The sequence below is a fragment of the Stegostoma tigrinum genome, chromosome 25 (genome assembly GCF_030684315.1).
Source record: "Stegostoma tigrinum isolate sSteTig4 chromosome 25, sSteTig4.hap1, whole genome shotgun sequence".
NCBI classification, from domain to species: Eukaryota; Metazoa; Chordata; class Chondrichthyes; order Orectolobiformes; family Stegostomatidae; genus Stegostoma; species Stegostoma tigrinum.
The window spans coordinates 50,377,880-50,396,473 of record NC_081378.1 but is presented as its reverse complement, the minus strand read 5'-3'; the positions used below and the strand labels follow the sequence as shown (position 1 = coordinate 50,396,473).

The 18,594-nt window shown below is 39.8% G+C and overlaps 1 protein-coding gene across 1 annotated transcript in view; it reads left to right on the top strand.

Annotated features, from left to right (window-relative positions):
• The window catches only part of fgd6 (FYVE, RhoGEF and PH domain containing 6), a 123,973-nt gene that overhangs the window by 55,258 nt on the left and 50,121 nt on the right, over positions 1–18,594 (top strand). The window contains exons 7-11 of the mRNA XM_059654713.1: positions 327–483; positions 670–757; positions 12,034–12,084; positions 12,176–12,234; positions 12,343–12,414. Of these exons, the coding sequence (XP_059510696.1) occupies positions 327–483; positions 670–757; positions 12,034–12,084; positions 12,176–12,234; positions 12,343–12,414 (427 nt within the window). The remainder of the gene's footprint in view (positions 1–326; positions 484–669; positions 758–12,033; positions 12,085–12,175; positions 12,235–12,342; positions 12,415–18,594) is intronic.

Sequence of the window (18,594 nt, the reverse complement as noted above, 5' to 3'; positions counted from 1 at the left end):
TGTGTGATTGATGACCCATAGAATTCTACAGCATTCATAACTGAGTCTGACCTTCTAATTATCTGACACTACCAACTCTCAATTATCATAGGATTCTCCTCCTGTTTTGAGTTGTGTTCAATATCTCCATTGTCGCCACAGCTGAAATTGGCATCTATTTTGATTGTGTGCGCTGCATCAGATTTATCCACTGAACCAGGGAGTGTAAACTACAGCAGTTATCTTCCATGTACCAACTCTAGTTCTATGCCAACATTATCAATTTTGCCTGATTTAATATTGGATTGTTTTTATTTCTGTTCCGCATTATCAAAATAAATTTGTAGGGAAGAGCATCAGAGAATAGCTGATATCTTCATGGAGAAGGGACCGTATCTCAAGATGTACTCGACATATATCAAAGAGTTTGACAAGAATGTTTGTTTGTTGGATGAACAATGCAAGAAGAACCCTACTTTTGCAAATGTGGTTAGAGAATTTGAGGTAATTCTTCAGATCAGCATCAAATTTAGCATTTTCCTGCTATACATGTGTATTTTTTATGAGCTAGATTCAAGACTTGATCATTTATGTAGCCTTCAAAATACATCACGTGAAATGCTGGAATGTTTTCCAACTGGGTTACGAATCAGCTTGTCTGCAAAATTTCAGGCTTCTCTTTTCTTTTAGATGAGTACTCGCTGTGCAAATCTGGCACTCAAACATTACCTGTTAAAACCTGTCCAGAGGATTCCACAATACAAGCTGCTTCTAACAGGTATTGTTTCTACATTATTTCTGAAATATGTGTTTATGGATGGAGTGCTTAAAAATATTCCCACTATTTGACGAAAGACAACTTCATTCAAGATACATTAGACATTCAGAGTGTGTGTTTATGTAGCATTGGAGTTGGTTATTGGAAGATTCCAGTTACAGTTTGTTATATAGTGTTTAAAAAGGTTTTCACTATAATGGATATAATTTAGTTCATTTTTGATTTAAGTTTGCTAACTAAAAGAGGTACTGTTTGCAGCATTCCTTGTGGTGTGTCTTGTCAGTTCATAGTAATTTTGGATAGACTGCATTGTGAATCCAGGTATTATATTTACAGTATACCATGGTAGGAAAATATAAAGTGTAGCCTATGTCATTCTTTAATTAACTTGTAAGAGTCTCGTAATTCCGTATTGAATGCATTGAAGCCACAATGAATAATCGCAATTTGAAGGTGGTATTAACTTGTCTTTGCATTAAAATCAGAAATTATTCTTTGCATCTTACTTGTTTTTATATCAAACTAATTTAATTGAATCATTTATCTCAAGATAAATATCGATGAACATTTTGTGCTTTATATAAATGATGAATATGTAGAAGGGTGGATTAGTAGATTTGTAAGCGATGCAAAGATCGGTAGAGTTGCGGATAGTGTAGAAGGTTGTCACATAATGCAACGGCATGTAGATCTCTTCCAGAAGTGGATGGAGAAATGGCAGATGGAGTTTAATCTGGGTAAGTATGAGGTGCTGCACTTTGGGGGATCAAATGTTAAGGAAAAGTATGGAGTTAATGGCAGGACTCTGAACAACATCGATGTACAGAGGGATCTTGGGGATCAAGTCCATAGGTCCCTGAAAGTGACCACTCAAGTGGATAAGGTGGTAAAGAAGTCATATGGCATGCTTGCCTTTATTGGTTGAGGAATTGAGTGCAAGAATCAGCATGTCATGTTGTAGCTTTATAAGACTTTGGTTAGGCCAGACTTAGAATATTGCATTCACTTCTGTTTGCCACATTATAGGAAGGATCTGGAGGCTTTGGAGAGGATGCAGAAGAGGTTTACCAGGATGCTGCCTAGATTAGAGGTATTAGCTATAAGAGAGGCTGGAAAACTTGGCTTGTTTTCTCTGCAGCGGTGAAGACTGACGGGAGACTTGATAGAAGCTTGTAAAACGGTGAGATGTATAGATAGTGTTGCTGGTCAGAACCTTTTTCCCCAAGAGTTGAAATGTGTAATGTGACAGGGCATACGTTCAAGGTGAGAGGGGGAAAGTTCAAAGGACATGCGAGGGGCAAGTTTTTTTTACATAGGGAGTTGTTGGAGTCTGGAATGTGCTGCCGGGTTGGTGGTGGAGGCAGATGCAATAGGGGTATTTCGTTGACTTTTAGATAAGCACATGAATATGCAAGGAATGGAGGACCCAGGGCAGGCAGAAGGGATTAGTTTCATTTGTTGTCATGTTTGGCACAACATTGTGAGCTAAAGGGCCTATTCCTGTGCTGTACTGTTCAGTGTTCTATGTTTTTTCTTGAGATAAAGATACATTTAAAAAATGCTTATCACAATTCCTTTTTATATCTTCACTCCTCATTCCTCCAACCATTCACGGGGCATCTTGTAACTTTCACAAAAATAAGTACGAGAATGGAGTAGAATACCATACTCTTCTCACGAGTTATTTTCCTCCATCGAGGAAAGTACATTGACATCTCCCCAAATCATCACCACCAAGGTGAAGAACGTTGTGTTTAGAAAAATCCCTTGGTAGTACAAATTTTGAACATTGCTGAAGAAAAAGCCGCGTTGGCTAAGCTTACCGTGTTGCAGTGGTTTAAAAAAAATTGTTCCTTTGAAGTTGATATTCTTGCAATTCAAGCAGCACTCCCTTAGCAATAACGTCACTGATGCTCAGTTTATATCTGCCAGCACCACTCGGCTTCTGACCTTACAACAGTTCGAGTATGGATAAAAGAGCTGAATTTTGGAGGTGAGGTGAGGGTAACAGCCCTTCACATCAAGATTGCGTTTGACCGAGTATGGCATTAAGGGGACCCAACAAAACTGGAGTCAATGGGAATCAGGGAAAACGTACCACTGATTGGAGTCATACCTGGTACACAGGAAGATGATTGTGATTGTTGGATGTCAGTCATCTCAGTCCCAGAAATCTATACAGAAAGTGCACGGGTAGTGTCCTTGGCCCAGCCATCTTCAGCTCCTTCATCAATGACCTTCCTGCCACCTATCAGGTCAAATGTGGGGAAGTTCGCTGATGATTGCGCAATATTTAGCACCATTTTTGACTCCTCAAATACTGAAACAGTCCTTGTCGAAAAGCATCTGACCTGGACAATATCCAGGCTTGGACTGACAAGTGGCAAGTATTATTTGCACCACATAAGTGGCAAGCAATGACCATATCCAACTAGAGAGTATCTAACTTTTGATCCTTGACATTCAGTGACCTTTGCTGAATTCCCCACTATCAACATCGACATCGATATCAAAGATGGGCGTTACCATCAACCAGAAACTGAACGGGACTTGTGATATAACCACTTTGGCTACAAGAATAATTTAGAAGCTAGGAATCCTCAGCAAGTAACCCACCTCCTAATGCCTTATCTGTTACAGGTATACCTTGATATCAAGGAATTCTTGGGGTTTTGATCCTGTGACAGTGAAGGAACATTAGTTTCAAGTCACGATGGTGTGTCGTTTGGAAGGGAACTTGCAGATAGTGGTGTTGTCATGCATTTTCTGCCCTTGTCTTTTTAGGTGCTAGAGATTCCTGATTTGGAGCGTGCTGTTGAAGGAAAGTTGATCATTTCCTGCAGATGTGGACACATCAGTGCCACTCTGTACCGTGGAGGAGAGAGAAAATATTTAAGTTGATTTATTAGTGTTCTGATCAAGGGAGATATTCAGAGACTGATGATCTCAATGTCTGGCAGTTATGTGCCACGACTATTATGTGCCACGTATCAACCCAAAGTTGAAAGTTGTCTGGATCTTGCTGCGTACAGACACAAACCTTTTCAGAATCCAAGGAATCACTGATAAAAAGTGTGCAACGATCAACTAACATTCCCCTTCTGATTTTACATTGGACACCAGGCCATTGACGAGTCGGCTGAAGATAATACCGTGAGGAACCTCTGCACTAACATTCCGAGTTGAGATAATTGACTCCAGGACCACAACCTTTTCTTATGTGCTAGGTTTGACTCCAGCATTGGAACTTTGTACTCCTGATTCCCGTTAGCTTCAGATGTGGTAGAGGTCCTCGATGCTAAACCCTATCAAATGCTACCTTGCCATCAAGGGCTGTTACCCTCATCTCATAGGGTTAAGTTCTTTATGTTTGGACATTGAGGTCAAGTGGTCCTGGTGGAACCCAAACTGTTGCATGCCTTTAATTTAATCTGAAACAAATTATTGATATTTATGTATTGCTAAATAAATAAATGTATTCCTTTTTGGAATAAAAAAGGAATAACTTTGTTGATGCCCTATAGGTCCACTACACAACTGTTTTTAAACCTTTCCATGGGAGCTGCTTTTCAATTGAATGAGTCTCATTTCCTACTCACTGCATATTTCTAAATGTATGCAATCCTCAAATCTGCAGCCATCCATACACCCTTATTAGGCTGTGATAAATGCTCAAATTCACTGTTTAGATGGGGCAGTCCAACACAACTTCACTTTCCTCAATAACAGGCCTTTTATTTAAAGATGCAGCAAAAAAAAATGATGCCCAGCTATTAAAAAGTTACAGAAAAAATGAGGCATGTAGCTGAAGGATTTTGTCTTGCACTGATCAGGTCATGTGTAAAAATAATTACAACAATTTATACCAGAGGAAAAAAAGATTAGCAAGTTTGCTCTGTTCAAGACATTGTCGTATAGAATGCTGTGCGGAACAATAGACTCTTTGAGCTCCCACATAATTTTAAAAAAAGGTATGATGAATGGACATTTTCCTCTTATCTACAGAGAGTAAGCCCCTGCATATTGAAACTACATTGCTTCCAGCAAGACTGTACTGCCACATTACAAGCTTCACTGCTTTATCTTAAATTGATCATTTGTGTAAGTATTAGCTCACTCAGGACTATTCAGCAAGTTCTGCTCATTGCAGAGTCACATTTAGTGGTAGATATTTTATTTTGGGTTTGCAAGGATAGGCTGGATGATTATAGTCTACTCCTATCAAGAACAATTGAAGGAACATGCTGTTTAATCCGTCAGCCATTGAGATATATGGCCTACCTACCCAGTATCAGTGTTCCACTAAAATTTGTTCAAAATGAAACCATTACATGTTTTTGGGCTGATAAGAACACCCCTTTAATGGAAAATACCACTTAGATAGCCATTGTAGCAGTACAAAATAACTTGCTCTAGCTGTTGATTACATTTTTGAGATACTTTGCAATACCGGGTTAATTTGAGGTAGACTGGATACTATTCAAGCTAACTGTTGGCAGCCTTTAGCCCATTTGTGAGTTCGCAAGGTACGTTACCAACAATGATAAGATCAGGCAAGCCATTGTCTCTCAGGATAATTTTGATGCATTCTATTTCTGCATTCACTTTGCAAGTTGATCGAAACGCCATATTTTAAAAGATTGCTTATGACTCCAGTTTTGTAATGTAAGAACCTATACAAATCCCAATGTGCATTTTAAATTGTAAAGATTAGGCTTGTGGCAAACAGTAGTTGAAAACTCATTATTGGATTTCTCAACTGGCAGGTTGAAGAAAGGTAAGTGTGTTGGACTGCTCCGTCACAAAAGTGAATTTGAGTATTTGATAGAGTATGGTAAGGTGTGTAAGGAATGTTCAAGGATTGTGTACATATAGGAAATTTGCACTACATAGGAAATTAGAGCTTATTTAATGGAAAGGAATAAAAATGTTTGTGTGCATTGGACCCAGAGTGCTTCCATGGCCACACCATCTTCTTAGGTTAGTGTTGTGAAAATAACTGAGGGTTGTTTAGTTGATAAATTTGGTGAAAACTGATTCAGAAAATAGCACATCTATATTGCAGTGATCTAGAAAATTGTCTCTAAATTATACTGTACAGTGCACTTTCTGATTTTAGAATTAAAAGGAAATGAAGAACCGAAACTGATTTTTAGTTTACTGTTCAAATGAACATTTCTAAGAACAATATGAAAATTCCTCTGCCTTTCCATATTACTGGTGTGTAATGCTACTAATTTTGTTTTACGCACTTTAGAACTAAGTCAAATAATAAAATGAGCGGCAAGCATGTTATTTTACTTTGCTTACTTCATAATTATGAAGGGCTTAGGAATTTTCATTCCATATAAAATTAGTATTCATTGCTGTCAGCTAGGAATGGTATGATTGATGCAATCAGACTGTCTTATCTAATTTTCTCTCACCTGGAGGGAAGGGTAGTGCTGAGTCTCCATTTAAACAAACCACATCAGTAACTTGCTATTTTAACAGTTTGATGGAACTAGGCTTGAGTTATATACTCCATTGCTGTGTTTTTATTATATCCCTGGAAATCAAATTTGCAACTACAGTATAGGTTTAGGCATGTAGTGTCCTGTTCTGTACTGCCTGACTAGAACTCTAATTTTCTTTACACAGGATAGATCATGATGCATGAGTGGTTACAAATAGTCACAAGCCTCCTATCCAGCAGGTAAAATGCAGATGATAGTTTTGACATTATTTAAATATTGAAATTAATTCCAGGCAGGTTGAAAAGATGGATAAGATCCAAGATCCTAAGACACTCCTTAAATTCAAGTTGATAACAGTAGTGATATTCCATACTATATCAAACTGAAACAATGAACTACCCTTCCCCATTAGTTTTCCATTGGTTTTTATCAGTCCAGTTGGCCCCCAAGGCTCCGATCTGAACAACTCTTTCCAGCAGTGCAAAGTAAATGGTACTTCCAGCAAGATTGAAACTGTAGGGCTCGTCACAGAATAACAATTATTACAGCACAGAAGGAGGTCTTTCTGTCCATCATGTTTGCACTGGCTGTCTGAATGAGCGTTTCACTAAGTACCATTTCCTAATTTCTCCCCATTACTCTGCATATTGTTCCTTTGGAAACAACATTTTAATTCCCTTTTTGAAAGCCTTAATTTAACATGCTTCAACGAGAGACTTTTAGGCAGTGCATTCCACCCTAATCACACTTTATGAAAAATATGTTTTCCCATATCACTTTTGCTTCTTTTGCCAAATACTTTAGATCTGTATCTTGTTCTTAAGCCTTTCATGAATGAAAACAGTTTATTTCTTTCTGCTCAATCTAAGTCTCTCAGCACGGAAACATTTTTGTAATTTTTTTTCTGAATCCTCTCCAGTATCTTCACATCCTTCCTAAAGTGTGGCACACTGCACTAGACACAGTGCTTCAGTTGAAGCTGAACTAGTGACTTGTACAATTTCAATACAGCGTCCTCAATCTGTACTCTACACCCTAGTTAATAAAACTGAGATATGCATTATCTACTATACTGTCATGCTGTCCTGACATTTTTACTGACTTATGCACATGAGCATCCATGTCCTGATGGTTATGCACTTATTTTTGAGTTTTACTCTTAATTTTATATTGTGACTCCATGTTTTCCTACCAAAATGTATCACCACACATTTCTCCACATTGGATATCATCTGCTACCAATCCGGCCAACTTGCCTATTGCCTTTCAAAATTCGATATTATTCTCCTCATTGTTTGCAATGCCTCCTTGTTTCATTCCTTAACTTTTGACATTATGGTACATGTCATTAAAATAGAAAATGAGGGAAAAAAAATAGGAAAAGCGAGGATCCTAACATTGACCACTATGGAACACGATTGTAAACATTCTTCCTAAAGAGCATCTATTAACCACCAGAGATAACAAGGTGAGGAGCTGGATGAACACAGCAGGCCAAGTAGCATCGTAGGAGCAGGAGCATTTCTGAAGAAGGGTCTAGGCCCGAAGCATCCGCTTTCCTGTTCCTACGATGCTGCTTCGTCTGCTGTGTTCATCCAGCTGTACACTTTGTTATCTCAGATTCTTCAGCATCTGCACTTCCTACAGTCTATTAAACACTACTGTTCATATCACTCAGTCAGTTCTGTATTTGTATTGCTACTGTCCTTTTTATTTCATAAGTTCAAACTTGACTGTTAGGTTTTTTAAAATTCATTGGATGTCTCTGATTAGGCCAGCATTTATTGCCCATCCCTAATTGCCCAGAGAGCAGTTAAGTATCAACTAAATCAGGATAGGATGGTAGTTTTCTTCCCTGAAGGACACTATTGATGGGTTTTTCTGGAAATCAGCAATGGATTCATGGTCATCATTGGACTCTTAATTCAGAGTTCTATTGAATGCACATTCCATCATCTGCTGCGACAGGATTTGAATCCAGAGCCTCCCGAACATTAACTGGGCTTCTGGATTAACAGTCCACTGATAATATCACTAGCCTGTTTCCTCCCCTAAGCAATGTACAATATTGAATTAAATGTTAGTTTGGAAATCCATGTGTACCACATCAATAACATTGCTGTCATCAACCCTCTCTGTTATGTCTTCAAAAGACCTCAGTAAGTTAACTAAACAAGATATTACGTTAAGAATCCCATGCTGGCTTTTTGTTTTAATTAACCTGCAGTTCTCCATGTGGGTTTCAATTTTTTCACAAATTATTGTTTCCAGAAGTTTCCCCCACCACTCAAGTTAAACTGACTGGCCCCTCATCTCTCTCTCCTTTTTTCTCGAGTGTTTATCGTTTCCATTGTCAATTTCCTCAGTATCCTTGAATGCGTATCGTCCAGTCTCAGTGTCTTATCAACTTTAGGTACAGACAGCATATCCTATATCTCATTCTTATCAAATGTTAGCCTTCTGGTGACTGCATTAACTCCTGCTTCTTCAAGACTTTTGCAGCATCAACTTCCCCTTTCAAAAGATAGCTGTGAAGTATTCGTTTAACACATTGGCTAGCCCCTCTGCCACCATGTGTAAATCACCTTTTTGGCTCCCAATCACCTCTACTCCTTATCTTGCCAACCTTTTTACTATTTAAATGCCTATCAAAGATTTTGGGCTTCTCTTTCATTTAGTTGGCAGTCTTTTCTCAAATTCCCTCTTTGGTTCTTTTGTTTGCTCTTTCATGTTTGCTGTGAGCTTCTATATTCAACCTGTTCTCAATTGTAACTTCCACTTGACATCAGTCATAACACACCTTTCTTTTTCACTTTAATTCCTGTCTCTTTTTTCAACCAGAAACTTTTCATTTGTTTTCCTATCTTTTGCCTTTTTGAGTCAAATACCGTGACTGTGTCTGAACTATCTTTCTTTCAACGTAACTGAGTGTTCAGTTGCATCCCAAGTATTATAATTGGTGTGTTCAAGATTTTTGGAAGTTTATCTTAAAACTAACCTAATTATTTAAATGCTAGTTATATATAATTACTGTAATTGAGTATGATGCTCCACTACTGGCAGAAGCATGGTGGCACAGTATTTAGTGCTGCTACCTCAGAGCACCAGGGACCCAATTCTATCCTGGGGTAACTGTCGGTGTGGAGTTTGCGCATTCTCCCCATATCTGCATGGGTTTCCTCTAGATACTTTAGTTTCTCCCCACAATGCAGGTCAAATAGATTGGCCATGCTAAATTGCCCATAGTCCCCAGGGATTTGCAGGTTAGGTGGATTAGCCATTGGAAATGCAGGGTTACAAGCATAGGATAGGAGTTTGGATCTGGATGTGATGCTGGATGGTGGGTGTAGATTTGGGCTGAATGGACTGCTTCCACGTTGTAGGGATCTATGATTCTGTGATACTGAACTTTATCCTGTCATGCAAACAGATAAAAGTTTTTGGGTTGTAATTTTTATGGCTCAACTTTTACTGTTTCTGCCACAGCTAAATGAAATGTTCCCGTTCTGAAGTCAATGTGCAAGTGATATTTCTTGACTGCTCAGAATTGATATTTTGGGCTTTATAATGGCTTTTGAGCAAGACTCTACATTGATCAGATTTACTATTATTGGGAAATGTTGGTATATTGAAATTGTATGCTTGGATAAAATAGAGGGCTTAAACTAATCTAGCTGAAAAGTAAAACTTATTGCTGAAGTCCTTCCTCACAAACTCATCAGTACAAACACAGAATAATAAAATGTGAGGCTGGATGAACACAGCAGGCCCAGCAGCATCTCAGGAGCACAAAAGCTGACGTTTCGGGCCTAGACCCTTCATCAGCTCTCTGATGAAGGGTCTAGGCCCGAAACGTCAGCTTTTGTGCTCCTGAGATGCTGCTGGGCCTGCTGTGTTCATCCAGCTTCACATTTTATTATCTTGGATTCTCCAGCATCTGCAGTTCCCATTATCACTCAAACACAGAATAAATTTGTTTTCTGAAAAAAATGTTTCAGTGGTTCAATTAACAGCAACCCCACACATGCAGTGTTTTTGTCCAGTCATATGCTCACTAAAAGCAGAGTTTGTCATGGTGTGTAGCTTTAATTTCGGATTTTCTATTTTCCTTGTTAAATGGGAAGCGGTATTTGGTGAGTATGAACTTTAATGTTCTCAGCCATCCTGCCACAATGTCTAATGAAAATACCAAGACCTTGAAATAGTGGATCTATTGCATGCATATTGTGCAGAACCAAATGAATTGTCTCAAGTGGTTTACACATGTACTGCTAGATGTGATTCCATGATTGGGTAGTATTTTCTCGACAATCCTGACTGCACTAACAGCTACACAAATGATCAATTTAAGATATAAGCAAAATACTGTGGGTGCTGTAAATCCAGAATAAAAGTAGAAAATGCTAGAGAAACTCGGCAAGCCTATGGGTACACAATGGTGTTAACATCAGAACTGAAGAAGAGAAGAGAATAGAATACCTGTATCATTTATTGATACGTGCATTGCAGTACAGGAGTACAGTGAAAAGTTTTTACGATGGCTGCCTTCTAATGTTGCCATCTTTGGTACAAATCTTGGATGCAAAAGAGTAATAAAGGCAAAAGTAGTGGCATTACTTACAATGTCAAAAAAAAGTTAGAAAAAAGACAGTTAAAACATAGATAAAGGATTGACATTCTAATCTGGTTAAAAATTTCAAATAGCAGCAGGTAAGCACGTGGTCTGACTGCCTGTGCCAGACCCCAGTCCAACAACTGTCTTGCTCCGCTCCATGCCTCCAGTCCATTCTGCACTGGCACTCAGTTATCCTACACCGGGACTTGCCTGCCCACTTGCTGCTCCAGGACTGCTAAAAAGAGAGAAAGAAAAGGTTAAAAAAAACAGGCAGAGCAGAGGAGTTCTGGGTTCCATCCTGCTGGTAGAACCGTTCTACGATGATTATTTATGCTTGCCTAAAGGGACATACATATGAGGGGATCATAGTTCAAGAACAAGGGTAAGCCTTTTAGGACTGAGATGAGGATAAATGTGTTCACCCAGAAAGTGGGTATTCTGTGGAATTCAATACCACAGAAAGTGTTTGAGGTGAAAACTTTGTTTTTAATGAGGAGATAGATATAGCTCTTGTGGTTAGAGGCATGAAGGGATATTTGGGGTTGGGGTGTTGGTGAGTGGGAAGAGTGGACCAAGCTTGAGGGGTGGAATTGAGTACTCCTGCTCCTATCTTCTATGTTTCTATGATGGCATCACTTAACAGGGTGAAAACCACATTCAGTATTTTTTTCAAAATCAGTATAAATTTAATATTTTTAAATTTCTTCTGGAGTTTTATTAAAAGAAGGGAATTGACAATTCTATAGAAACCTTTGGTAACCAAATATATTTTCCCCTTTCCTTTTCTATTTTTCTCTTCTCATCTTGAAAGCATTTCTTCTTAACTGGGTTACAGTGCCAAAAATTCTAGTATTAATATCGCAGTTTTTCAAAAAAAAATCTCCTGATCTAAATGTCACTGTCAGGGTCAGTATTTACTCCCCATTCCTGATTGTTTGTTTTGAAAAGTGTACCTTAATGGTGGATTCAGACAGACTAGTTAACTGCTATTGATTTTGAACCCTGACTTAATCCATTATTCATTTAGGATTCACTTCTAAAGGGGCTGTTGGACCACATTTGTCATCTTCAATATAGATCACATCTGCTCTGTGTAGTTCTTTCACCTACTGAATAAAGGTACCTAGCCATCGGGGAGAAAATGTACATTTTTGACTTACATGTAGCTGAAGGCGTACTCTGACTTAAACTTTTGTGTATTTCAGATTATATGAAGAACCTGTCTAAAGACTGTGCTGATTTCAAAGATACTCAAGGTATTAGATTTTCTGAAATAACTATTTATAAAATACTGGCATTTTTGTCTTTCATATATTAAGATACTGCTGATTATCTTTATGTTGTCAGCTGCTCTTGCCATTGTTGTTGAAGTAGCGAACCATGCGAATGACATAATGAAACAAGGGGTAGGTAAACAAATTTAACTCACTACTGCATTGATTTATTGCTCTGTTTTTGTTTTTTTTTAAACTAGCTGTAATTCTTAATGTTTTTGTTCCTCTCTCTGCCTCTAGGATAACTTCCAGAAGCTGATGCAGATTCAGTATAGCCTAAATGGCCAACAAGAAATTGTACAACCTGGAAGGGTGAATATTGCTGACTGACATTAGAAATTTCTATTCAAATATTTAAACAGAATTTTGTAGACTATCGAGTGCAGGGAAGGAGGTTCATGTTTCATTTATCTTTCTTGTATGTCTAGATCCAAACTCTCTCTAATAATCTAGAACATAGAACAGTACAGCACAGTGCAGGCCCTCTGGCCCACAAAGTCGTTCCGAACTTTTACCTGAAATCTAAGGTCTATCTGACCTCCACCACTACCTGAGACTACCATCAACTAGCTATTTTCATGCTGCTGCCTCAAACGTAAAATTGATGAATGCAGTTGCTGCAACATTGTAATGGTGATGTAATGCCTTATTCTTGAAAGAGATTGATCTAGTAAGAGGTATATCTATTGAAGTGTAAGACACTTGCTGTAAATGTTTAAGTTTTATATATTTACAAGTTAGTATAGAAACATGAAGACAAAACAAGCAAATGTGTGACTGGAGAGTTAGTGCAGAAAGGAGGGCTTTAACTTGGTAGGACACTGGAACCTGCACCGGCTGGTTGGGTTGCACCCCAACAGACTTTTGACCATCGTCATTGTTAGGTGTTATGTAGGTAGTATTGGGGATGGTTTAAACAAATTTAGTAGCAGGATTGAAACCATGTTTCAGCATTAGAAAGGGAAAACAAATGGCACAAAGAAATGGGAGAGTCAGATCGAGAATGTAAGAAGATCTAAATTATGTTTGTAATGCACGAATGTGATTGTGTAATAAATAAGGTTGGTGAGCTGCAGGCACGGAATAGCATGTGAGGAAAGGATGTTTTGGCAGTAATGGAGATCTAGCTCAAAGAAGGTAAGGACTGGTTAGAAAATATTCCTGTGTATATGTAATGTTCAGGAAAGAAATGAGGAAAGACTCTGGCAGTGCTGATTTTAAAAATAATAGTTTAGTGCTAGAGACAGAGATTGTCCCACAGGGATCAGAGAGAATTTATTTGTCTGGAACTAAGAAACAGTAGAGTAATTTTACATTACTGGGAATGTTCTGTTGGCCTCCAAGTTGTGGGCAAGGTGTAGAAGAACAAATTTGAAAGGGGTTTACAGAGAGTAATAGTTAGTGTCATTCTCATATTATAGACTACAGTAGTTATAGTGTAAAGACTGAGAGGAGGGGAACATATTTCTGGAAAGATGAGAATGGACTTGTCCCAGGAATCTGAAATTGAAGATCAGCAGGCAAAATTGTAACTGAACATAGGGATCTGCTAGAAGAGGATCAGTACAGTTCTGGCACATTCGCATGAGGTGGAGAGTTAGCATAAACAAAATGGAACTTATTCCCAATATGATAATTGAGATACAGTAAGAAGTGGAAAAAGGATGCATATGACAAATGTCACAGTGATAATAGAAGTGAGATCTAGGCTGAATATAGTACGTTTACATGAGAAGCAACGTGGAGCCAGTATAGGAAGAGACTGACAGCCAACGTAACAGGGAATCGAAAAGTCTTCAATAGGGCATATAAATGGCAAAAAGGGTGTTAATGGGAGGACTAGGGCCACTTAGGGAACAAAACATAGATCTATGCATGAAACAAAGGGCTTGGCCGAGGCACTAAAAGATTTCTTTGCATATGACTTTACCAAGAAAGAAGTTGGTGATGGAGGTGGTGAGACACTAAAATTTGATAAAGAGAAGGAATGAGAAAAACTGCTTGTACCTTAAAGTTGGTAAGCCACCAGGATGGCATTGGATGCATGTGAGGATGCTGAGGGAAATAAAGATGAAAACTCTGGAGGTGCTAGCCAATATTTTCTAATCGTCTTTTGATACAGCGTAATGCCAGCGGTCAAGAAAATTGCAAATGTTCTCTCCCTGTTCAAAGAAAGGTGCAAGAGTAAACACTATAATTATAGGTCAATCAGTTTAGCTTCAGTTATGGGAAAGCATTTAGAAACTATAATCCTAAACAAATTTAATAGTTTCTTTGAGGGGAAGGTGAAGGCCTAGTGGTAATAGCGCTGGACTATTAACCCAGAGACCCAGATAATGCTCTGGGGACCTGGGTTCGAATCCTGCCATGGTAGAAGGTGGAATTTGAATTCAATAAATATCTGGAATTAGGAGCCTAATGATAACCATGAATCCATTGTTGGTTGTCAGAAAAACCCATCTGGTTCACTAATGTCCTTTAGGGAAGGAAACTGCATCCTTACCTGGTTTGGCCTACATGTGACTCCAGAAACACAGCAATGTGGTTGACACTGAACTGCCCTGGGCCCAATGGGCAATAAATGCTGACTGGCCAGCAACACCCTCATCCCATGAATGAATAAAGGAAGAAAAGATTGGATAGAAAGCTAGGACAAATATGTAAAGGGAAAATCAGATATAATTATTGAGTCTTCTGATGAAGTAAGGGTTGATAAGCCTATTGCAGTTGACAAGATGCACATGGATTTTAAAGAACATTTGGTAAAGTTTTGTCAGTAACATTAAAACCTGTGGAGTGAAAAGGACAATGGCATCATGGATGAAAGTTGGCTGACTGACCTAGAATTCAGTGTACAAGGCACAATTTCAAAATCTGCAAATGATACAAAATTTGGAAATATTATGAACTTTGTGAACTATGAGAAGGTTCAAAGAAGACTTCAAAAGCACATGGACAGGATGGTGCAATGGGCATGTGTGTGACTGATGAAATTGATTGTAAGAAAGTGTGATGTGATACACTTGGTTAGCAAAAACAAAGAATAGTGATATAAATTAAAGGGTACAATACTAAAGAGGATGGAGGATGCAGGAGTAGAAGGATCTTAGGTTATATGTGTACAAATCATTGAAGATGGCAGGGCAGACTTGGAAAGCATTTATCAAGGCATACAAATTGAGGCGGTACAAAAACAAGGAAGATTTTTCTAAAATTTTTTTCTAAAACGAGGTTTGGCATCAGCTGCAGTATTGCCTACTGTTACAGATACCACAGTTTAAATATGTATTGGAGGGAGTGTAATAATTATGTAAAAGGTTTCAGAAATGAGGAGCTTCAATTACATGGATAGATTTTTAGAAGCTAGGGCTATTCCACTTTGAGAAGAAATGATTGAGGGAAGATTTTACAGGGTGCTCAATGCCTTGAAGGGTCTGGACCTGATAGATGATGAGAAACTAAGATAATAAAATGTGAGGCTGGATGAACACAGCAGGCCAAGCAGCATCTCAGGAGCACAAAAGTTGACGTTTCGGGCCTAGACCCTTCATCAGAGAGGGGGATGGGGTGAGGGTTCTGGAATAAATAGGGAGAGAGGGGGAGGCGGACCGAAGATGGAGAGAAAAGAAGATAGGTGGAGAGAGTATAGGTGGGGAGGTAGGGATGGGATAGGTCAGTCCAGTGAAGACGGACAGGTCAAGGAGGTGGGATGAAGTTAGTAGGTAGGAGATGGAGGTGCGGCTTGGGGTGGGAGGAAGGGATGGGTGAGAGGAAGAACAGGTTAGGGAGGCAGAGACAGGTTGGACTGGTTTTGGGATGCAGTGGGGGGAGGGGAAGAGCTGGGCTGGTTGTGTGGTGCAGTGGGGGGAGGGGACGAACTGGGCTGGTTTAGGGATGCGGTGGGGGAAGGGGAGATTTTGAAACTGGTGAAGACAACATTGATACCATTGGGCTGCAGGGTTCCCAGGCGGAATATGAGTTGCTGTTCCTGCAACCTTCGGGTGGCATCATTGTGGCACTGCAGGAGGCCCATGATGGACATGTCATCTAAAGAATGGGAGGGGGAGTGGAAATGGTTTGCGACTGGGAGGTGCAGTTCTTTGTTGCGAACTGAGCGGAGGTGTTCTGCAAAGCGGTCCCCAAGCCTCCGCTTCGTTTCCCCAATGTAGAGGAAGCCACACCGGGTACAGTGGATGCAGTATACCACATTGTCAGATGTGCAGGTGAACTTCTGCTTAATGTGGAATGTCATCTTGGGGCCTGGGATAGGGGTGAGGGAGGAGGTGTGGGGGCAAGTGTAGCATTTCCTGTGGTTGCAGGGGAAGGTGCCGGGTGTGGTAGGGAGCGAACCCCACCTATCATCTTTTCTCTCCATCTTCAGTCCGCCTCCCCCTCTCTCCCTATTTATTTTAGAACCCTCACCCCATCCCCCTCTCTGATGAAGGGTCTAGGCCCGAAACGTCAACTTTTGTGCTCCTGAGATGCTGCTTGGCCTGCTGTGTTCATCCAGCCTCACATTTTATTATCTTGGATTCTCCAGCATCTGCAGTTCCCATTATCTCAGATGATGAGAAACTGTTCCCTTTGGCAGAAGGGCTGATAACCGAAAGACATTGATGTCAAGCAATTGGCGTAAACACCAGATATATAAGGAAAAACGTTTTTACACAATGGTTCAGGTTGTGAATACACTGCATGAGCATGTTGTTGGCACAGATTCAATCATGATATTCAAAAGGAAATTAATTAAGCACCTGAAGAGAAAAGATTTGCAGGGCAACAGGGAAAAGACAGAGGAGTGCGGCTAGATGAGTAGTTCTGGAAGAGACCTGGCATGGACACAATGAGCTAAATAGGTTTCTTCAATGTCGTAATTATAGTTCTTTAATTCAATAAAAAAAAAGGGTGGCATACTTGGTGTTAACACTTAGCGCGATCATACTCTCTGCTGCTGCGTGTTATGATAATGCATCACTGTACATGAAAAGGAATTGGACAGGTGAGGCAGAAGTTGACATAACGGCAATGGACTTGTCTGGATTTCTGAAGCAGTGGCAGCAAGGTTAAGAGGAGCACAGTGAGCAGAGAGGCCCCAGGAACTGACAGACCATTGGTAAAAGCTGCTTCAATGTAATTGAAATGTGGCTTCGCAGAAGAGCAGAGAAGTAATTGGTGGTTATTTCTCTTGGTTCTTGTGACTGGACATTGATTTAAGTTAAAACATTGAGTACAGCTTAAGTCTTTCAATAGATAATGAATATCTTCAAAATTAAATTTGTTTCATTGAGAGAATTAAGAGGATTCTGGTTGTTTGCTCGTGATTTTATCTAAGACTTTTTGCTAGTCTTCACTTAAGTAGGTGTAAGAGCAAATAAAAGCAAGACATCTACATTTTGTTTAGTTAAGGTGTGTCTGGGAATCTCCCGGTCTGTAACATGTACATTCTGCACCATGCGGGAAATTGTGAACACTCCTGCTGGTCTAGATGGCCAGGTGTGCTGGAGGTGCCTCTGTCTGGAGTAACTTGAACTCTGGGTTTTGGAACTTGAGTGCTGAATACAACAGAATCTTCCCAATGCTGAGATGTTCGTGCATAACAAGCTTTTGGATAATGTTATCCTGCAACTTAAAGAAGCTCAGGCAAAGAGGGTTGGGTGACTGTCAGAATGAAGGTGGCGATCAGGCAGCAAGATTCCCTCTCTTCTGAGGAAGGATCACTGGACCTGAAACGTTAACTCTGATTTTTCTTCACAGATGCTGCCAGACCTGCTAAACTTTTCCAGCAACATTTGTTTCTATTCCCTCTAATTACTTTTTCTGCTGTGTGGACCTCTGAGATTTGTGCGCGGCAGCATCCTCTGAAGCCAGATGTAGGTCCTGGAATGAACTCGACATTTCTATTTGTGCATGGAACCTCCAAGTGGTTATGTGGTTGTGCAGCTCCAAGGGAACTTGCCACGCAGATCGTGAGGGAATCCCCTGAGTGCACCTCATTCACAAAGCATTTTACAGCCTTGGGAAATAGCAAGAGTGACAGTAATTGTGTGCGTGCCAGCCAGATCCAAGGTGCTGTCAGTACTTAAGCTGCTCAGGGTTGAACAGGGCAATAGTAGTAGCGGATTCGTTGGCAAGAGGAAAGACAGGCATTTCCATGACCATAGACTCCATAATGGTACATTGCCTCCTAGGTGCTAGGGTCAAGGATATCATGGAACGGCTGTCACGTTCTGGAGTAGGAGGGTGAATAGCTAGAGGTTGCAGTCTGTGGCAAGCTGTAGCTAGTTGTGTGTCACAGGAATCAGTGCTAGGGCCACAATTACTTATATATTACTCAATTGAATGAGGAAAGTAAATTAATCATAGCCAAGTTTGTGGTAAACACAAAAATAGGTGAGAAAGCGAAGTGGTGAGAATGACGGAAAGGTTTTGTAAAGGGTTATAGACTGGTTGAGTGAGTGAACAAAAACTTGGCAAATGGAATGTAATGTGGGG